Raw genomic sequence first — 22,973 nt, forward strand, 5'->3', positions numbered from 1 at the left:
AAGCACAGAAACCATACATATGTACCACAGTGAATTATCACAAAATGAAAACACGTGTAAATATAATCCAGGTCAAAAAGTAGAAAATGACCAACATCTAAGGAGCCCACTTCATGCTTCCTCCTGATTTCTACCTCTTCTTCCCTCCTCAGAGATAATCACTATCTTTGCTTCTAACATTAAAGGTTAGTTTTGCCTGTTTTTGCACTTGGAAACATACAGTAGGCATTCTTTTTTATCTGTCTACATTTGCTCAACATTTTGAGATATTCATCCATGTTAAATGAAGCTGTGGCGTATTTTGAGCAGTCCCGTAGTCATCTTTAGACATGGGGTAAGCAAGAAGCAGTATTTAGCTAGCTTTCCCAGTTGGGCCTTTACAGGGTACCTTTATTTTTGGCCTTGAATAATTAAGAATTCTTTTTGTATCACAACAGCGTTCTGTTGGTACTGACATGTTAATAGTTTGCTCTCATCATTTTATTAGATATAGTATTTACAAGATAATGAAAGTATTGGATAGTTTTAAAATTTATTTAAAAATTTTTGGAAGCAGTTATGGGGCACCTGGGTGGCTTAGTTGGTTAAGTGTCTGCCTTCGACTCAGGTCATGATCTCAAGGTCCAGGGATTGAGCCCCACATCCAGCTCCCTCCTCAGCGGGGAGCCTGCTTCTCCCTCTTACTCTGCCTCTCCCTCTGCTTGTGCTCTCTCTTGCTCTCTCTCTGTCAAATAAATAAATAAAATCTTTAAAAAAAATTTTGGAATCAATTTCTAATTTACAAAAAATTGCATGTACAATAAAAAGAACTTTTTCTCTTTTTTCCCAAATCATCTGAGATTGTGACCTGATGCCCCATGACCCCAAATACTTTAGTATTTGTATCTTTAGTATTTAGTATCTTAGAATGGCATTCTCCCACATAACTACAGTACAACCATCAAAATGAGAAAATGGACTCATTGCTCCAACCTGATCCTCAGGCCCTATTCAGGATTTGCCAGTTGTCACAGTAATGGATTTGAGAGCAAAAGAATCCAGTTCAGAGTCACATACTGCATTTAGTTGCTATGTTTCTTGAACTTTCATTTAGAGTAGTCGTTCAGTCTTAGACTTTCATGATCTTGTGACCTTTGAAGATTACAGGTCAGTTGTTTTGTGGAATCACCTTTAATTTGGATTTGTCTAACGTTTGCTTATGGTCACATTCAGGTTATGCATCTGACAGGAATATCAACAGAAATGATGCTTTGTTCTCATTGCATCCCATCAGGTGTTACAGGATTTCATTTTATTTTATAACTGATAATGTTCACTTGATCATTTGATTAAGATGGTATTTCTTTTCTCCTTGTTGTGGGGAAGTACCTCGAAACCTTGTCAATACCTTGCTCCTCATCAGAATTTCAACTTAATCATTTTTCATTTCTGTCTGGCTTCAGGATATCCTATTTTAAGATAGGGCAATTACCAGGATAGGTATCACCTAATCCACATGAGCACTTTAAAAGCAGAATTTTCTGTGGCTGATCAAAGAAGGGGAAGTCAGAGATTGGAAAGATACTTTAACTTCTCTATAAGATGGGGATGATGATAATATCATGTCTACATTGTAGGCTCAGAGGATTAAACTCGTTTAAGGACAATGCATGTAATAAGGCCCCTATTGCTTGATTATATTAATGTTAATGCAAATGTTCTCAGTTCTGATTTTTATTTCTCTAATATTTCAGAGGTGAAATGTAGGCATTCTTAAAAAGGCAAAAGAGTTCAGAAATTATTTCTGCGTGGCCTTAGAATATTGGAATATGTTTTTATATTTGTACTTGAACATGTGTATTAGCTTTCTATTGCTGCATAAGAAATTACCATAAATTTAGTGGCTTTAAAAAGCACACATTTATTAGTTCACAGTTCTGTAAGTCAGAAATCGAGGCAATGTTGCTGGCTTCTGCTCAGGATATCAGGTAAATTTAAAGTTTTGGCTAAATTGTATTCTAATCTTGAGGTTCTAGGGAAAATAGCTTCTAAGCTCATTCAGACTTGACAGAATGCAGGTTTTCTTGGCTGTAAGAATGAGGTCTGAAGCTGTCTGGCTGGCTGTCAGCCAAGTCTCAGGCCTCCTAGAGAGCACCTGAGTTCTTTGCCACATACCTATCCATCCACCAGCCAGCAGGGGTTTGTTGAATCCTCATACTCTTAGTCTCTGACTTCTGTGACTGGCCAGAGAACACTTTCTGCTTTTGAAGGGCTTGTTGATTAGGTCAGACTCATCTGATTCTCTCTATTTTAATTCTCCCATAAATAGTACTATCTTTGGGACTTTAATTAGATCTACAAAATTCTTTTACAGCAGTACCTAAATTAGTGTTTGATTGAATAACTGAGAGAAGGTGTGCATGTATATCAGGGGCTGGGAGTCTTGGGGGGCTTAGAGTTTTGCTTCCTACAGTATACATGTATCATATTTTTAAAGTTTTTATTCACGTAATCTCTACACCCAGCATGGGGCTCAAACTCACGACTCTGAGATTGAGGGGCACACTCTCTGACCGAGCTGCCAGGTGCCCCTTTTAGATGATTTTCTAACAAATAATTTCAAATAGAATAATGAAGTTTTTCTGAAAATCTTGCTGAGGAAGAGTTGGAAGTTTCCTAAATTGCCTATCTCTATCTTGTGGCAACCTAGTGATTATTCATAATGGATTGTTTTGCCTCTTAAAGCAATGCAAGTTTTTCTTTGCAGTATAAGGGAAGTAGTCTCTCTGTTTCACCTGGATCAGGCTTTGATAACATTGTGCCCTTAATTGGTTTAAGAAATAAATTCCCAGGACATCTCACAAAACATGATCATGAATTCAGGCACTGGAATCTCTGTGCCTGTAGGCAATTATATTTTGCTTTCTTGGCCAACAAATGGGCATAATAAAAGTGCAGTCGTCAAAAATAAGTGAGGTAACAGGTGGCCATAATTATGCTTGTCCTGTTATAAGCATGAATATTTGCTGAGCACATGGTCATTTCTTAATAAAATTATGCCTCTGTCTTGCCCCTCCCACCCCTTTTCAGGAATGGGACCAGGTAAGAGTAAAATATATATTTAAAAGTTAAGGAATAATGGGGAGTTAAATGGGCGGAATGTTCAGTGGGAATAGAAATTTATTATATCAAAAAATTATCTAAAAATTATTTCTGCTTGGGCTTTGGAATTATTTTTGTGATTTTATTAGCATTCTTTTTATTTCCAGTCTCTGGGTCATTGGGAGGACAGTTTAAAATATCAATGGGCCTAAAGTTAGATTTTGCTATAAATAATTCTTAATATAGGGAAGTAAGATTTGTTTATATTTGAGGATTAATATAGGAGAAATGGGCATAGTATTAGAGAGCACATTTGAATGTTAATAGCCAAAGTTGTGGAAAGTATTTTGTATTTGGACAGATTATTTTGTCAAATTCCCCTTGTTAGGGCTAGGATTTATAGATTTACTTAAATACAGAGATTGTATTTGGACAGTTAAGGGTGCTCATAATCATATAGTTTTATATACTCAGCAAGTTCTTGTGGAATGGCATGGGGAAAATACTAATTTACTAAAGTAAAATGGGAAAACAGTCTCCTAAAATTATCTTCATTACCTTTTTACTGCTATTTGTAAATGATTAAACAGGGATTTTAATGTTTTGGCCGAGAGAAAAAAAGCAGTTGGCCAAGTTGTTTACCAGTTACTGCTGACATTGTGACATTACTGTTATTAAGCAGTGTTTAGATCTGAAAACCTGAAACTAAGAAAGTTGGCCTGTCTACACTTAATATAAATAGAGTTTGGAAGATTTTTCTGCCCTAAACAGTTGCTTTTTATGGAGTAAAATAGGAAGAACTGTTTCAAGAATTAGTTCTTAGCTCTCTCTTATCTTCTAGATTTGAGGTTGGATAGTTAACATTTACATCTGTCTTTCTCCAGGCTTCATTATGGAATCATTTCAGTATGAAATACTTGTGATCAAGTTAATATTAATAAATGGCAGCTACATGTTTTTATCAGTTTGCTTGAACTACCTCTCGGTAAAATTCCAATGTTGATTCATGGAAAACTATTAAGTAATTATGATTAGTTAGTGCTTCTCAGACTTTGGAATACATAGAATTCTTGGAGAGATTGTTAAAACATGGATTCCTGGATCTCATTCTTAGAGGCTCTCATTGTGTATGCCTGGCATGGTGCCAAGAACTTGAATTTATAGTAGTCTCAGGTGGTGCTGCCAATCTCATAATTTTGAATTGTACTGAATGAGATGATGTTTGATTTGTGAGAATGTTCAAAACTTGGAAAGTAACAGGTAACTCTAGTGGTACTGTGTGTTTTATGGTCCTTTGTGACAGAATTATAAACTAAAATTTCAAATTATATTTTGCTATATTACTTTATATCTAGAAGTTAATACATTAGGCAGGACTTCAGGAGTATTTTGCATGTTGTTTTACTATCATTTTTTCTATTGTTTTATTATTGTAATAAGCTATAATAATATTTTGAATAATTATATTGAAATAAAATTGCTTACATTCTAATAAAAATTGTACTTGGAAAATAATTCCTATTTGTGGTGAATAAGTGCTTTCTCTCTTTTTTTCCCTTTATTTACAGGCAGTACTTAATTTTCCTAAATATTGTGAACCTGTGGTTAAAGGAGAAGGTAACTATGTAATTTTACTTATTAATATTTGTTTTGAAACAGTTTCTGTAAGATCTGAATTTTTGAAATTTTCTCCCTTTTGGGGTAGCAAATGAACGTGATACTCGCAAACTCTGGAGAAATATTGAACCTCATTTGAAGAGAGCCATGCAGACTGTTTATCTCAGGGAAATATCAAGGTAATTTTCTGTTTAGTGTGTATAATATTTCTATCTTTAATTTGGATATTTTGTCTACTAAAGTGCAAATGTTTTCCTTTACCTTCTTCACATTAGGAAAAAACCCCACGAGTTTTGAATCATTTCTTCTTATTTTGGGAAGGACAGCCAATTTAACCAGCATGTTACACAGTTTGAAGCAAGGCATATATTTCACAATTGCTAATTTTTTTAAGTCTGGAAAGCTACAGGAAAATCAGTTTTAGCTTTGTTTTTTATATTTGTGTTAGATATTTGAATAGGTATGATGAAAATTTGATTATTAAAGCAATGTGTAAATCAAGTCATAAGTCTGCATTTGTCTGTTATTAGAATTTCATAGTAGTGAAACTGCTAAGGAGACATGGTGGCGTTTAGTGGGAAGAACAGGGTTTTGATTCCATTTCAGCCATTTTCTGCTTTGTGGTCTTAGCAAGTCACCTAAAAACCTCTAGGCCTCAGCTTCCTCCTCTCACAGTCTTTCCAAGATTTAAAGAATGTGTGTGAAAACGATTTGTGAGTAATAGAGTGCCTTACAGGTGATAGGTTAAGCCTCAGTTACAAAGCAATATAGGAAATTTAAAAACAACAACAACACTATCTGCTTTTCTCACTTTCTGGTCAGTTGTGTTATCATTTTTGTCTCATAAATACCTTAATCTGTAAGTACTTTTCTTTACTAAGTTTGCTTTTCATTTAATTAGTTGATTATAATTCAGGGAGAAATTTAATAGTTTCTAAATAAATAGAAGCATTACAAAGATACTGCTATTCCTCTTTTCAATAATGAAAGTCATTTGATGAGGATTTTTGGAAGTCACAGAATAGAAAAGCTTGTGATCTACTCTTTTAAAGGTAGAAAAATTTGGATGTTTGTTAAAATGATTTTTACATAAGTACTTAGAGTTTCTCATAGGATAGTCATGGCCATGTAAATCCAGTTTTCTCTATAAGATCAATAAGGAGAGGAGATAAAATCACTCCTATCCCCTGTCTGCAGTATAACTGGGAGGCTGTGGAGTTGACTACAAACTTCAATTTATGTGTTATTAATGAAACAACCTAAGTCAGTGGAGTCCACTCTGGAGCTCATGCTGAAGTAAAACGTTAAGCAGTCATTGCAAGGAGAGGACAGAGGAAGTAGGGGGTGGGCTCACCAGTAGTGGTGAAAGACGGATGAAATCCCCTCTGCATGAGAATCCGGCCCTGAGTGGGAAAACATGGAGGACAAGTGGCACCTGGAGGGTTAGAGCACTGGCTACTAAAGAATCAAAAGGAAGTGTTTGAAGAGTATGTATGGCAAGAATTATCATGGCAGTCTTGGGAAAGGATTGTTTTCTAGGGAAGACAGGTGATTTGGAAGGGCTGGGTATCCCCTGAAGGATGGGTAGGTAGTCAAAAAAGAAGCAAGGGGTAGAAATTAAGATGCCTGTGGCGCCCCCCACCCCCAATCAAACAAAAAAAGAATGACAAAATCAAAAGATAAGCCATCTCTCCCCCTCAAAATGGCACTATGTTTTAAAGAAACTGTACTTCATCCTTACAGGAGAAGGCATTTTATTTTTATTCATTTATTTTTTTAAAAAGAATTTATTTGACAGAGGGACAGTGAGAGAGGAAGCACAAGCCGTGGGGGGGAGGAGGAGAGGGAGAAGCAAGCTTCCTGCTGAGCAGGGAGCCCGATGTGGGGCTCCATCCCAGGACCCTGGGATCGTGACCTGAGCCGAAGGCAGACGCTTAACGACTGAGCCGTCCAGGCGCCCCAGAAGAAGGCATTTTAGAACCAAGAAATCTACTAAGCCATCCCAAACCCTCACCCCTGCATTCATAGTATCATCTATTTGCTCATCCAAGCAAACATTGGGCATTTCAAAATGAAGAGAAAATAAACAGAAAATCCATAAAAAGGTATTATAAGAAGAAACAGAAAATGTGAATAAAAAAATTTTAGCTGATGAGAATTTTTGCCTTCCCACCCAAATAAAGCAGAGGAAGATACAACACCACATACCAACCTAGTTTAAATTTTAAACAAGCATTTTCTAATATGAAAAATTACCTTCAATCAGAAATTCAGCAACTCAGAATAGACAAAAAAAAAAAAAAAAATAGGATGTGAAACAAAATTGACCAAACTCAGGAATGCAATTCAAGCAAAAGTAATTTCCTCAGATGAAAATGAAATTTTAAGATATCCAAAGGAGAGTAGATTCAACTGAGAATATAATAAAGAGTGTTGAAGAGAGGAATGAAAACAACCAAAGGACAAAACTAAATAAAGAGGTAAAAGTGATCAAATAGAATGTAACAAATGTGACAGGCAAAGAAGATTCAATGTATGTATAATTGGATTTCCCAAAGAAAGAAAACACTGGATTTGAATTAAGATCTATTTTTTTTTAAAGATTTTATTTATTTATTTGACAGAGAGAGACACAGCAAGAGAGGGAACACAAGCAGGGGGAGTGGGAGAGGGAGAAGCAGGCTTCCCGCCGAGCAGGGAGCCCGATGCGGGGCTCAGTCCCAGGACCCTGGGATCATGACCCGAGCCGTAGGCAGATGCTCAACGACTGAGCCACCCAGGCGCCCCTAAAACTGTAATCCAAGATTTTCCAGAAGGAAAAAAAGACCTGGTTCCACATTTTTTTTAGAAGATTTTGTTTATTTGAGAGAGACAAGGAGCGAGGGAGAAAGAGAGCACAAAGCAGGGGGAGTGGAATAGGGAGAAGCAGACTCCCCACTGAGCAGGGAGCCCGACATGGAGCTCGATCCCAGGACCCTGGGATCATGACCTGAGCCGAAGGCAGACGCTTAAGCAACTGAGCCACCCAGGCGTCCCTGGTTCCACATAGTATAGGGTTCATCTTTTCATTTGACCCAGAGTGGTCAATTCTGAGACTGCCCTAGTCTATTAATCTGTAACAAATTACCACAAATTAGTATCTTAAAACAATGTGTATTATCTTATACTTCTGGATGTCAGAAGTCTAATATGAGTGCAGGGCTGTGTTCGTTCTGGAGGCGTTTGGGGAGAATGTGTTCCTTTGCCTTGTCACATCATTTAGAGGCTACCTGCATTCCTTGACCTGTTGTGTTCCTTGGTCTGTCTTCAAAGCTAGTAATGTATCATTTTCTCTTCTCTCTGACCTGTGTTCCTCTTAAAAGAATCCTTGTGATTTCATTGGGCCTACCCAGATACTCCAGAATAATCTCTCGATCTCAAGATTCTTATTAACTCAGTCACATGTATGTATAGTCTGTAATATGTTTCTTTCACAGAAAGGTGCAGAGCACAGAAATAAGCACTGCTAATCTGACCTCTTGCCATATTGAAACATATGAATTGTATAGTCTTTATTAACTTTGTCATGTTAATTTGCTTAATTTCCTTATGTGGTTATTTTCTTTGTCTTTTTGAAAAACGTTTTTTGGCAGTTAGGATACTTTGCATTTTTGTTCCACTTGGTTACCTTTGTAGTCAAATCATAGAATGCCCTTAAGTCCCCTTTTTTCTTGTAATGTGGGGTAAAGGACCAGTGAGACTTTCCAATAGGGTAGTAGGAAAATAGCATTCTAAGTTTGCTGAGATCTACTGGTCCATTTGAAAGCATTCAAATTGCTTCAAGGTGTGACTTATCTATTTTTTTCCCACCATCCCTGACTCTTCACCCATGTAAAATAAGATTTGCTAAATTAAAAAAAAATCACATTTTATAGTTCCAAGTTGAGATTAAATAATTGGATAAACAGAATAAAGAAAAAGAATAAAGTCATAGAAGGCTAGATTCTGACTCAGCAAGCTGTTGTTAGGAATATATGTTGCTTGTACAGCTTTTATAAACCATTTGGATGAATTATAAAAAAGACTTCAGCTTTGTTCCCTGGTTCATCTTAAAATTCTAGCCTATTTGACCTCAATTAATACAACTGCTCTTTGAGTCACCTCTGGAAATTGATAGTTCATAAACATTTATTTAGAACATGGATAGACTTTTTAGTCAGATCTCAGTTGAAACTGGTCCTACCTCTTAGAAGCTTTGTGTTGGTTAACTTTTCTGACTTTCAGTTTTGTCATTTGTAAAAAAAAAAAAGAAAGAAAGAAAAGATATGCTATCTGTCTTATAAGTTCATGAGTATTAAATGGAATATCATAAGAGCTGGGTTCATAAGAGATATAAATCTCCTCTCATCTCATTAAAATGGTCATTTTATCTCCTGGTTGTCCTTTGCAAGTTTAAATAACATTAAATGGGTAATTGCTATATAAGAAACTTATCAATTTGAACTGTCTCAAAGTCTGGGTTTTAACAATGTAAATGATAAAAATTTATTTTTATTTGCATTTATAAGAAGTAATGAATGTGAAAATGCCTTATAATTCTGAAGCAATATTGAGCTATAAGGTGGAGGAAGTGATCTGTTTTGAAAGTCAGTTTGTTGTGCTAGGTCTGCTCTCCACATAGGTTACTAGTAGTCTGTCAAAATTTCCCATATTGCCATACAGGCATATCTTGGAGATACTGCAGGTTCTGTTCCAGACTACTGCAATTAAAAAAAAAAATTCAGTAAAGTGAGTCAAATGAATTTTTTGTCTTCCCAGTGCATATATGTTAGTTTACATTATACTCTCATCTATTAAGAGTGTAATAGATTATCTTAAAAAACCCCACAGTGTACATATACCTTAATAAAAAATATATTATTGCTAAAAAATGCTAACCATCATCTAAGCTTTCAGTGAGTTGTAATTTTTTTTTTTGCTGGTGGAGGGTCTTGCCTTGATATTGATGCCTGTTCACTGATCAGGGTGGTGGTTGCTGAGGGCTGGAGTGTCTGTGGCACTTTCTTAAGACAACAGTGAAATTTGCTGCATCTGTTGACTCTTCTTTTTTTTTTTTTAAGAGTTTATTTATTTATTTGACAGAGACACAGCGAGAGAGGGAACACAAGCAGGGGGAGTGGGAGAGGGAGAAGCAGGCTTCCCGCTGAGCAGGGAGCCCGATGTGGGGCTCTATCCCAGGACCCTGGGATCATGACCTGAGCCAAAGGCAGATGCTTAACCAACTGAGCCACCCAGGCGCCCCGACTCTTCTTTTCATGAACGATTTCTCTGTAGCTTGCAATGCTGTTTGATAGCATTTTACCCACAGTAGAACTTTCAGAATTGGAGTCAGTACTTTAAAATCCTCTTGCCACCTTATCAACTAAATTTATATAATATCCTAAATCCTTTGTTGTCATTTCAAAAATCTTCATTAGCATCTTGACCAGATTCCATTTCAGGAAACCACTTCCATTGTTCATCAGAAGCAGTTCCTTATCTATTAAAGTTCTGTCACGAGATTGCAGCAATTCAGTTACATCTTCAGGCTCCACTTCTAATTCTAGTTCTCTTGCTCTTCCACCCCTTCTGCAGTTATTTCTTCCACTGAAGTCTCGAACCCCTCAAAGTCATCCATGAGGGTTGGAATCAGCTTCTTTCAGACTCCTGTTAATGTTGATATTTTGACTTCTTCCCATGAAACATGAATTTTCTTAATGGTGTCTAGACTGGTGAATCCTTCCCAGAAGGTTTTCAGTTGACTTTGCCCTGATCCATCGGAGGAATTACTGTCTATGGCAACCATAGCCTTGAGAAATGTATTTCTTCAATAGTAAGACTATAAAGTTGAAATGACTCCTTAATCAGGAGGCTGCAGAACCGGACTCTGTGTTAGCAGGCATGAGAACAACATTAATCTCATTGTCCATCTCATCATCAGAGCTCTTGTGTGGTGACCAGGTCCATTGTCAGTAAGCAGTCATATGTTGAAAGGAATCTTTTCTGAGCAGTAGGTCTCAACAGTGGGCTTAAAATACTCAGTAAACCATGTTGTACCCATGTGCTGTCATCCAGGCTCTGTTGTTCCATTGATAGAGCAGAGGCAGAGTAGCTTTAGCATCATTTTTAAGGGCCTTAAGATTTTTGGAGTGGTCCTTGAGCATTGGCTTCAACTTAAAGTCACCAGTCAAGGGCGCCTGGGTGGCTCAGTTGGTTAAGCAACTGCCTTCAGCTCAGGTCATGATCCTGGAGTTCCGGGATGGAGTCCCGCATCGGGCTCCCTGCTCAGCAGGGAGTCTGCTTCTCCCTCTGACCCTCCTCCCTCTCATGCTCTCTGTCTCTCATTCTCTCTCTTGCAAATAAATAAATAAAATCTTAAAAAATAAATAAAGTCACCAGTCACATTAGCCCCTTACAGGAGAGTCAGCTCTGTACCTATGAAAGTCCCAGATGGCCTCTTCTTCCAATAGAACGTTGTTTCACCTACACTGAAAACCTGTTGTGTAGTGTAGCCACCTTCATTCATGATCTTGGGTAGATCTTCTGAAATAACTTGCTGCAGCTTCTCCGTCAGCACCTTCTGTTTCACCCTGCACTTTTGTTAGAGAAATGGCTTCTCCTTTAAACCCCATGAAAATGCTAGCTTCAAACCTTCAAACCTTTTTTCTATAGCTTCTTCACCCCTCTCAGCCTTCATAGAATTGAAGAGAGTTAGGGGCTTGCTCTGGATTAGGTTTTGGCCTAAGGGAGTGTTGTGGCTGGTTTGATCTTCTGTCTATATCGCTGTCCATATCCATGAAATGTTCTCTATATCAGCAGTAAGGCTGTTTTGCTTTCTTATTTTTTGTGCGTGCACTGGAGTTGCACTTTCAGTTTCCTTTAAGAACTTTTTCTTTGTACTTAAACTTGGCTAACTGGTTGGTGCAAGAGGCCTAGCTTTTGGTCTGTCTCAGCTTTTGAAAGGACTTCCTCACTAAGCTTAATAGTTTCTAGCTGGTGATTTAAAGTGAGAGACTTCCTTTCACTTGAACCCTCAGAGGCCATTGTAGGGTCATTAATTGGCCTGATTGTTGTGTTGTGCCTGAAGTAACTTGCTGCAGCTTCTACGTCAGCACGTTCTGCTTCACCCTGCACTTTTATTTTAGAGAGATGGCTTCTTTCTTTAAATCCCATGAAATGGGACTTTCATAGCTACAGAGCTGACTGTCTTGTAAGGGGCTAATGTAGCTGGTGACTTTAAGTTGAAGCCAATGCTCAATGACCATTCCAAAAATCCTAAGGCCCTTAAAAAGCAGTTATGTTGTGTTGTGCCATTAGTTGGCAATATTGTTGTGTCTCAGGGACTAGGAGGGCCCAAGGAGAGGGACACATGGGGGACTAGCCAGGCAGTGGAGCAGTTATGTTTGCCATCTTCTGTGGGTGCAGTTTGTGACCCCCAAAACAATTAGAATAGTAATATCAAAGATCACCTTTGGTGGTCACAGATCACCATAAGAAATAATAAAAATGAAAAAATTTGAAATTAATATGACAATTACCAAATGTGACAAAGAGAGATGAAGTGAGCAACTGCTGTAAAAAAAATGGCACTGATAGACTTGCTTGATCCAGGGTTGCCACAAACCTTCAATCTGTAAAAAACGCACTATCTGCAAAGCCCAGTGAAGTGAAGCATGATAAAATGAGGTGTGTCTATATTTCCATAATTTTCAGCTGTGCTTGTGGATTTGAAAAAATACATACAGTTTGATTTGGGTTATTTAGTTCTGGTCTGGCATTTATTTTTAAATTACTATTTTAAGAGCTGAGTTAAAGAGTTTGAGAGGGTTCTTACAGATCATTGCATATAACTGCCTTATTTTTTGGTGAGAAGGTTATTTATTTATTCAAGGTCATACACCTAAAACTTCTGTCTCTCAGGGTAGTCTTTTTCCTACACTATAATGTGTTTCCTAATGAATTTGATTTGTCGTATCATGACTTCATATTCTTAATAATATTTGGGGTGTTTAATAGTTTTAATTGCAAGTAAAATCAGGGGGCAGTGGAAATGCCATGAACTTTACAGGCATTCTATAAGGACTCAGGTCTTAGCTCTGCTCTGTTACTGACTAGCCGGGTGTCCTTGGGCAACATAACCTATGGGCCTCAATTTTCTGATGTAATGGCACTTATCTTAAGAAATTGTTATGCAGGGGAGCCTGGGTGGCTCAGTCGGTTGGGCGTCTGTCTTTGGCTCCGGTCACGATCCCAGGGTCCTGGGATCAAGCCCCACATCGGGTTCCCTGCTCAGGAGAAGCCTGCTTCTCCTTCTTCCTCTGCCCCTCTCCTCTGCTTGTGCTCTCTCTCAAATAAATAAAATTTAAAAAAAGAGATTGTTAAGGAGTTGGAAATGGTGTGTAACAGTTGCATCTAATATGCTGACTGGAGCATTGGGAGTTTTACTGAAGAATAGGTGATGTTATTTATTTATTGGTACTTTTTGATAGCTTTAAAATTGTCAGGAAAAGAGATATAAAAATTAACATCTGGATATTGATATGTAAGTTTATATTCTAATACTAAATGATTTCATTGAGGCACAAACATGTACATTCCATTTATATTGTCTTATTGATAAGGAAACTGGCTATTTTCTTAAACCAAAAAATTACTTTTTCTAGGACTCTTAGTATATTGATTTCATATATTTTCAAACCATTATTGCTGTTCTATTTTCTTTCAGTTCACAGTGGGAAAAGCTACAGAAAGATGACACGGATCCAGCACAACTTAAAGGTATCGAAGGAAGTATTGAAACAGTTATGAGAGACATTTCTTTGATTACTAATAATTGAGATACTGAGGTTAATACTAAAAATAGCATCAGTCAGTAAATAGTGTTATGAAAAATAATTTACAAATTACTATGATATTTTAATTAATGATTTTCTCTTAAGTGAAGCTCCAATTTATGAGGGGAAATAATTCGAATACCAGGTTTCTATTTTCTAAATGTTGGATTATGTCATGTAAAAATCAAGTGGTTTAATTTCTTTAAATGCTTTTGTTCAGTTGTATGACACAATTTTATCTCAGTATATATGTATTTCTTGAGTTTAATGTTAACTCAGTTTGGGGGATGCGTTTCTGTTGGTTATGATTAAAAAACTTTGTGCTTTTGTTTTATTTGAAGAAACTATTACTTTGGATTTATCCCAATAGAACAACTTCACTTAAAAAAATTGAGCAAGTATCTAAAATATTCTTATTTTAAAAAGTAGATCACTGGCTAGTGGTTAGAGGACATGGTGTGAAATTAAGTGGTGTTGCAATTCTCTTTTGTCTATTTTGGTTTCTAAATGCCCTAGATGCTGTACAAGTGATTTTCAGTTGTGTGTTCCAATGGCAAGAAATAGATGCTGGCGTTAGAAAATCTGCAGTAATTGGTCTGCACTATTCCCTAAGTGTATGACCCTGAGCCCAACTCAGTGGCCTCATCTAAAATGAAAAGAATGTCTAACTTTAAGTTACTGCAAAGATTTGGAGATGCCTCAGTAATAAGGCGGCACCTAGCACAGTGTCTGTGCTAGATATTCAGTAAATATCAGATTCCTTTCTTTCCTGTAAAATTAATCGATGCTATTTGACTGGCTCCTTTGTTTTATTTATCCATGCATTTAGTTATTTCCTTTGTGTGGGGGTACCATAGGGATACAAAAACAAAAACCCAAATGTGTTTCCTTCAGCAAATATTATAGCTTGGTAAGAAATATAATTTATGTACAACTGTTCTACAAGGTATAAAGTTACAGGGGCATAAGTGAAATCCACAAAGTAGGAATTCATAGTAGGGATAGATTTTCTATTTTGGTATGATAGGAGAGCAGCAGGGAAGTTTAATGGAAAGTGAGGCTTTGAAGGGCAGGAAGGGTAGGATTTACACTTCGGAATAGGAGGAGCTAAGAAAAAATAATAGAAAAAGCAAGCATATGATTAATAGTAACGTTCACTGCCGTTGCCCATTATTATAATTTAAGCTTACAGAGTAGGTCATTTTTACCACAGAACACCATATGGAAGTCAAAAGATCAGTGAGAAAAGATAAGAGATACTTAAAATCTAATGGTAGCCTATCAAATGCCTTCATAAAAGATTTTTGTTACGTAGGTCTCTCAGCATATACTCAGGTGGAGCTTCCATATTACTCTAAGTTTATTCTAATTGCTGCATACCTCGCTTCATACAATCCAGCAAGAACTGACAAGAGGTTCTTCCTTAAGGTAATAATTATTTCTTCTTACTTTGTTTTTGAAGATTTCAGGAATGTTTTGAAATTTCTCAACACCTATAAGTTTCTCAGGGCAGAGATTAGAATAAGGGATTGCTAAATGTATATTTAGGACTTATTCTTCAAAAACTTTAAATTAAGGTCACAACCTGATTGGGGAAAGTAGATAGCTTCACAGGAGAGTTCAGGTATACTTTAGGTAATAGTCCTAGATTTAAAAAATACATAAATAAGGGCGCCTGGGTGGCTCAGTTGGTTAAGCGACTGCCTTCGGCTCAGGTCATGATCCTGGAGTCCCGGGATCGAGTCCCACATCGCTTCTCCCTCTGACCCTCTTCCCTCTCGTGCTCTCTATCTCTCATTCTCTCTCTCTCAAATAAATAAATAAATAAAATCTTTAAAAAAAATACATAAATAAGGTTTTGTGTAAAGTATGAGAGATGGGAATAATTTTAAGTGTGGTAACTCCTTTATTGTTATAGAGCTCCTACAGTAGGGCCATGCACTCCATATAGCGTTATCTAGAACATTCGGAAGCCTCTTCTGCATGTACATTAGTTGGAGAAATCCCATTTTGGAATTGTTTTCTTTTGGGGAAAAAAATGCAATTTGATTCATTATTGAATATATTTGTAATAAATTTTTATTTGTTGTTTTGCTTATCTCTCCCACTAGTCTCTTTGTTTCATGAAGACAAGGACCACATCTGTTTTTTCTCCAGGATTAAATTCCAAGTGCTTAACCAAATGGTCTCAATCAGTGTTTCTTATGCGAATTGACAGCCTGCCTTAAGGGATGAATAAAAACCCATTTATCTTTGGAAGTTTTGTTTTTATAGAAACAAATAAGCTGGGGATTCCTGGGTGGCTCAGTTGGTTGAGCATCTGCCCTCGGCTCAGGTCATGATCCCAGGGTCCTGGGATCCAGCCCCGCATGAGGCTCCTTGCTCAGTGGGGAGCCTGCTTCTCCCTCTGCCTGCCACTCCCCCTGGTTGTGCGCGCTCGCTCTCTCTCTGTCTTTCTCCCTCTTTCCCTCTCTGACGGGTGAATAAACAAAATCTTTAAAAAAAAAAACAGACAAAACAAATATGCTGTACTAAGTCAATACAATAATTTCATCTCTTAGGAAGTATCACCATTTTGTTTTAACACCTTTTTCTTTACATACAGAATAATCTTGTATATGATCGAAATCTAAGTCAAAGCAGCCTAAAATATGTTGATATTTTAGGTGGTAGTAAATAAAATAAGAAAGCCTAAGATACGTAAATTAGTATTATATATGCCATTGTTTTAAATTAGGTTTTCTGTTTTTATGGAGTATTACCTTTTTTTTCCATCTTAACAATTACTTTCCTTAATTGCAGCATCATGGGAAAATCAAGAAAACTAACTTTCTAAAGAAACATGAAAAGGTATTTACCTTTTAATTTATTTCTTGGGAAAAACTCATGAATTCAAGATACTGTAGAAAGTGGATAAATGCATGCTTTTATTAGTCATTTGGATGTAAGAAGTTATTTACTGGTAAGGTACCATTATAATGTTGTATTTTGTTATGTTGAGTGCGGTGATGAAGACAAATTCACGTGAGCTGGTATTAGAGATAAAAGTGAGTTGACAAGTTCTTTTAGTGAATTCATCGATGAAAAAGATTACCCTGGAATTTTTAACTAAACACAGCTGGTTTTCCTCTTTGAAGCTCTGACAAAAATGTCCCTGAAGAAATAAGGTGAACACATAGGGACTAAGTGGATGACAGACCCGCACAACTTGGAACTGCTTTGTAGGTAGATGCACAGATTACTAAATAGGCCGAGAAGGCAGGCAGCTAAGCCCAGAAGCAAGCAGATTTGACCTGAGGAATCTGGAACAGCTTAGAAATCAGAGGCCCTGAGCACATTTGAAGGCAGGGTGTGGGGCCACGTTGAAATTGGGGGAAGGAGCGTGTGGACTGCTCAGACACGTTCTGCTTTGTACATCAAAACCACCGATGCCTCTCTTGTAAAAGATAAGAGAAGTTCTACCTGTAAACTTTGCACCACAGAAGCTGTGACTCTTGTTTCTCAGTCCTATTCTTAAAAGCAGTTTTTCTCAGTATGCCCTCCTAAAATGATAGTATTTTCTCACGACTTTGAAGACATTGTTTTGCTGTCTCTGGCTTTATTGTTGCCACTAAAAAATTTGCTGTTAGTCTGTTATTCCTTTGTTGATATCTGTGTTTTTCTCTAGCTGCTTACAAGTTCTCTTCTCGTTTTCCCTTAGTGTTTTTACTGTTTCACTATGGTGGATCTGGGATTGAATTTTTTTAATTGGGATTCATTTTGTTTCCTGAATTTGAATAATGATGCCTTTATTCAGTTCTGATGAATTAACTTTTCAAATATTAGCTTCTAACATGTCTTCCTGAGACACTGATTAGCTATGACAGACCTTCCCACTCTGTCTTCTTCGTCTCGTAAGTCGTTCTCGTTCTTTATTATCTTTGGTCTGTGTGTGCTCTGTTCTGGGTGATCTCTTCAGTTCTGTGTTCCAACTTTCTCTCTAGTTTTGTCTCTTCTGGTTAAATCATCTTTATAATTCCAGTAATGTCATTGTAATTTTTAGATGTTTCATTGGTTTATTTCAAGTCTGATTACCTTTATACTTTTCCTTGTCTCATTTTTCTTTAACATAGAAATATTTTATGTTCTCTCGTATATTCTAGTATTAGAAGTCCTTGTCGATCTACGAATTCTCCATTTTCTGTTTTTGCTGGTTCATGCGCATAATGCCTTGCTCCTGAACATTTTATTATTTTTAATTGTTGGCTGAACTTCATCTTGGAATTTTTGAGGCCTGAGGTGTGTTCCTTTAGAAAGGTTTTACATTTACGTCTGTGCAGGCACTTAAGAACACCAGTAACCTGTGATCATTTGAAATTCGGTTCTTAGCCTTGGGGTTTTCAGACCACAGAGGTACCGTGAATTCTGCCCCCACGTCAGCGTTAAGCCCCAGTTTCTAGTTGAAATTCTCAGGGAAGACTTTTGTCCTCCTTTCACACAGTCAGAGTTTGGCAGGGAAATTTCCTTATCAGATACATTTGCTTGGAATGGAAAATTTTTTTCTCGTATTGCCTCTTCACTGAGACATCTCTGATTAGGCTTTCCACCGTTGGCAGATCGTTGATTTTGAACCTTCTTTCTTATATGTGTAGTCGCTTTGGGTAATAAAGGATTGTTAGGAGGGAGTCCTTATAGCTGGGGTGGTCAGGGAAGGATCTGTGGGACGTGCATAGGAATGGGCACTCAAGAATGATGGCGACTGGGGCGCCTGGATGGCCCAGTTGGTTAAGTATCTGCCTTTGGCTCAGGTCATGATCCCAGGGTCCTAAGATCAAGCCCCATGTCAGGCTCCCTGCTCAGCAGGGAGTCTGCTTCTCCCTCTCTTCCCCCCCCCCCCCGCTTCTCTCTTGCTCACTCTGCTGTCTCTCTCAAATTAAAAAAAAAAAAAAAAAAGGAATGGTGGGAACTGTATGTGCATAGATGGGAGAGGGGCTATTCCACTTGAGGTAATGATTAGGGCCAAGAGCAGAGGTGAGAAAATGTAGGGCAAAAAAAAGAAATAATGAAATGTAATTGGCTGAAGTGTGAAGTGAGTTTCAGAGAAAAGTCATGTGAGGCCAAGTTATGGAGGAATTTTATCACTCACCAGTTCCTTAAGGGAAGGAAGCCCTTCACCTCTGTGTCTCAGCACTTCGTGGTATTTGCGGGTGTTTACAAATGAATAGGTAGAATAAAGAAAATTGAAGAATGAACATAAGGCTAAGAATTTTAGGCCTGTTCTTTAGACAGTGAAAACCATTTAAGGATTTTGAGGTGGGAGATATATGAGTGCTGTATGAATGTCAGTGAGGACTGTGATATCCTGGCACTTGAGACCACCCCTGTGGAATGAGTGGATTTGTATAAGTCCCCGAGGACAGTCTTGACAGAGGGAACCATATGAGCAAAGACCTCATGAAAATATCTCTAGTTGTAAAGGAACTGTAGTTCTCTTGAAGGGATTCTTATTGACTTGACCTTTATAGTAGCCTCTTTTGTGTTTGGTTCATGTCATTGTAAAATTTGAGCTTAACTGAAAGCTCCCTGCATCCTTAGTTTATATTTTTCTTCCCTCTCTTCCTGAAATCTTGACTGAATGCTTATTTTATGCCAGGCACTCTACTGGATGCTATGGATAGAGCAGAGAACAGAATAGCCGTTGTCTCTGCCTTCATGAGGCTCTCAATCTAATCAAGCCATTACACATTAAAAAGCAAACCACATGAATAATTATTGTAACAGTTGTTTTGAAAATACTATATATCTTCAGTTGTATAATTCTTTTTCTCTGTCCTCAGCTGACACTGATTTTTTAAGATTTTATTTTTTAATTCAACTAATGCCTGTGTGTGATACCAGATTATTTGCCCATCAGTTTATGTAGAAAAGCAACGTTTTCCCCCTATCCTCACCCATAGTCTCATTCCCCTCTTCTCTGAATTGTTTCTAGTTTTAGTTTTTCTAGTATAAATATTCATAACTCTAAGTTTCTGTCTCTGTTTTTCTTGGTGTAACTTGACACCAAATTTGATGCCATTTAACGCCTCAAAAATTTGATTTGATTTCATTTCATTTTTTGATCTATTTCTACAGGTCTTCATTCTCTGTAATGAGTTCTATAGTGGATTTAGTAGGCATTTCTCAGGCTTTGCCTTCCCCTCTAGGAGGGAAGCCAGTTTGCATGTATAGCGCACAAAACCAGTTCAGTGAAGAAGGTAAATATCATATGCCTCACGTGCCACTAGAACACTTTAATTTTAAATTGGATATGTGTTTTCTAACCAGAAAATGTAAAAAGTGAAAATTTTTCCTTTCTAAGCAAACGGATTTGGTAAGGAAATATCCCTGCCAAACTCTGACTCATTGTGAAGGGAGGACAAAAGTCTTCCCTGAGAATTTCAGCTAGGAACTAGGGCTTAACACTGATGTGGGGGCAGAATTCACAGTACTTCTGTGGGAGAGGGAGAGGGAGAGAGACAGTCTCAAGCAGACTCTGCGCTGAGCGCGGAGCCAACGTGGGACTGCATCTCATGACCCTCACATCATGACCTGAGCCAAAACCACAAGTCAGATGCTCAACTGACTGTGCCACCCAGGAGCCCTGATGTTAACCACTATTCTTAAACTCACACAACCGACAAATGATTAGTAACAAATGATTAGTATCTAGAATTTTTTTTAAGACATATATAAACCAGTAAGAAAAAGGCAAAAATCCAATCGATAAGTGGGTAAATGATATAAAAAGGAACCTGAAATGTCTAACAAACCTGACATGATTATCAGCCTCATTCACTAATGACAGAAATTAATCTTTATTTTTATTTTTTTTGAGAATTGAAACTTTAAACAACAGCTGTTATTTCATGTTCTTGGATTGGCAAAACCAAAAAAAAAAAATCTGATGATTTTATTGGTGAGAGTGTAGAAGAGTAAGAGCCTGCATATTCTGTAGGTTGGCGATAATAAAGTTAATATGTGAATGTACTTTGTAGTGGTCACGATAGGCTGGGCTATGCTGCAGCAAAAAACAAACCCCCAAACCCTTAGTGGATTAACATAACAGATTTATATGTTGCTTATGACACAGTGGAGTATGGGTTGGGTGGCCCTCTTTTGTAGTGATGCCAAGTAAAACATGGTGATTTCTAAAGTGGCCACCAAAGGGTAAGAAGATTAAAGGAATAAAAGAAGATTAAAGGTTTGAAAGGCCAGGCTTGGAAGTAGGTGACATCACATTCACCCCCCCAGTCATCTAAGGGCAGGAGATACTGAGAAATGTAGTCTTCCCTGGGCCCCAGACGGAAGTGTTGGTGATCATACAGCATTGTGTCTGCCCTCTGCTTTCTACTTTAGTTTCTCAGTCCCACTTAGAGAAACTCACACATGTGCACAAGGGGAAATGTATAGGATGGTCCATCACAGGATTATTTGTGATGAATTATAGTGATGAATTTTTAGAAGTAGATAGTGATTTGTCATAAAATGGAGTTCTGTAGGGTTGCTTAAAAATGGGACTTAGAAGTGCATGTATCCATATGGATAAACCTCAAAAAACATATTGAAGGAAAAAAGCAACTTGGTAGAGTGATATGTCCAAAATAATATTGTTTATATGAGATTAGATCTCGCAGACAGTGCTGTATATTGTTTATGAATACATCTGTAGTAGCAGTATAAAAATCGTCATGGAAGTGGTAAAAACACCAAATTCTGGAGAGTGGTTCCGTTTAGGGAGAAAATGGGATGAGAGAGAGGTGTAAGGGAGCTTCAGTTTATCTGTAATTGATCTACTGTTTTCTTTCTTTGCATATATCACATACTGTTAGGGCTTGATAAAATTGGGTGCTGGGCACATTATTATTCATTATACCAGCCTCTGTACTTTTCTAAATGTTTGAAGTATTTAATGAGAAAGGATATAAAATTTAAGACCTGGAAAATGATTTCTAAACTATTTTTTAGATATAAATAGCTGAGGTAAACATATACTTCATTTTGTAATTCTGTGTAGGTATTTAGGTGTTTTTCTTTACAGTCATTCTTTAAAGAAATAGTTTTTCTAATGCATGTAAATACAGATTTCCATTTATGTGGCATCACATAGATGTAATACAGAGTACTTACATTCTAACAGTGCTACTAAAATTATCTTAGAGTGGACCTTGAGCAGTTCAGTTTTCTGATGACAAGAAATTGTACCATATGGCTTTGTACACAAATATGTACATTTTATGATCTTTCCGTTTTTAAATTTTATGTTGTTTCAGGCTGACAGCTTATTCACAAATTATCAAGTCTTTTATTAGTTTTCTAAGCTAGTATTTACTATAACTGATCTTTTTAGAATTATTAATGTTGAACAAATGTATTTTCCTGGCGATGGCACAAAAAGGAATGAATAGTGAGAAGTAAGGAGTAGGTTCTAGTCGAGGAGTTAGGACCTGGACCCTGGTTTTGATTATGGACTATTATGACAAATGACCTGGCTTAACTCACCATCTGGTTATAACAACAAAATTGGTGTGATGTTCAGGACTAGAAGTGGATAACTTATGAGCTGTTTATTTAATACCTGTTTATGCTAAGTCAGAAAATCTTGAAAATGTTGAAAGATAAGTCATTAATCAGCTAAGGTTTTAACATAGAGACTAAAAGTTAGAATTGTTAGGATCTTTGAGGTATACGTATATTGTTACTGGGAATTTGTGGTACAGAAAGTGAGTTCTGCTATAAGAAGAAAATCCATATTCTTTTTGTTACAGACAAGCAATCATCTTCTCGGACCAAAACCATTTCCACTGGACAGATTATTAGCAATATTATATAGTATCGTGGACAGTAGAGTTGCTCCAACAGCAAACATCTTTTCCCAGGTAAGCTGAATTAATAGATTTTTATCTGTCCTCTCTGTCTTTATGGAATTCTTCAGGTAGTGTAGTTGGTATAGTTCTAGCCATTTAGAGTTTTAGTCAGCATATATCACTGTTTTAACTAAGCAATGAACAGTGTTTTTGGTAAGTACTTGAAAATTCCAAATATAGAATCTTTGAGGGTATCCCTGAATTTGCTTCTATTTACAGTTATAACTTGATGACAAAACCAACTTGATGTTTCCAGATGTTTTCTTCTTTTTCAATAAAGGAATTTTTAAATTAAATGCTTATAATTATCTTGCTGATCAAATAAGTGGCTTCATGATTAAATTGATGAATTGTTATGTAGAAATACAATCTAATGAACACAAAATTTTTAAAAATGTATTTGTAAGGGACGCCTGGGTGGCTCAGTCCCTTAAGCGTCTGCCTTCGGCTCAGGTCATGATCCCAGGGTCCTGGGATCGAGCCCCGCATCGGGCTCCCTGCTCCATGGGAAGCCTGCTTCTCCCTCTGCCTGCCACTCCTC

General features: G+C 37.2%; 1 protein-coding gene across 2 annotated transcripts in view; it reads left to right on the forward strand.

Moving 5' to 3' along the window:
• The window catches only part of ORC5 (origin recognition complex subunit 5), an 89,986-nt gene that overhangs the window by 29,106 nt on the left and 37,907 nt on the right, over positions 1–22,973 (forward strand). The window contains exons 7-12 of one of the 2 annotated variants that reach the window (XM_028119704.2): positions 4,650–4,698; positions 4,787–4,877; positions 13,442–13,494; positions 14,866–14,978; positions 16,353–16,400; positions 22,334–22,444. In XM_028119704.2, the coding sequence (XP_027975505.1) occupies positions 4,650–4,698; positions 4,787–4,877; positions 13,442–13,494; positions 14,866–14,978; positions 16,353–16,400; positions 22,334–22,444 (465 nt within the window). The remainder of the gene's footprint in view (positions 1–4,649; positions 4,699–4,786; positions 4,878–13,441; positions 13,495–14,865; positions 14,979–16,352; positions 16,401–22,333; positions 22,445–22,973) is intronic. The other variant, XM_028119711.2, reaches the window with a different exon arrangement.

This window comes from Eumetopias jubatus, unplaced genomic scaffold, assembly GCF_037043125.1.
Source record: "Eumetopias jubatus isolate StellerSeaLion01/CBP00866 unplaced genomic scaffold, mEumJub1_p1.0 scaffold_14, whole genome shotgun sequence".
Lineage (NCBI taxonomy): Eukaryota > Metazoa > Chordata > Mammalia > Carnivora > Otariidae > Eumetopias > Eumetopias jubatus.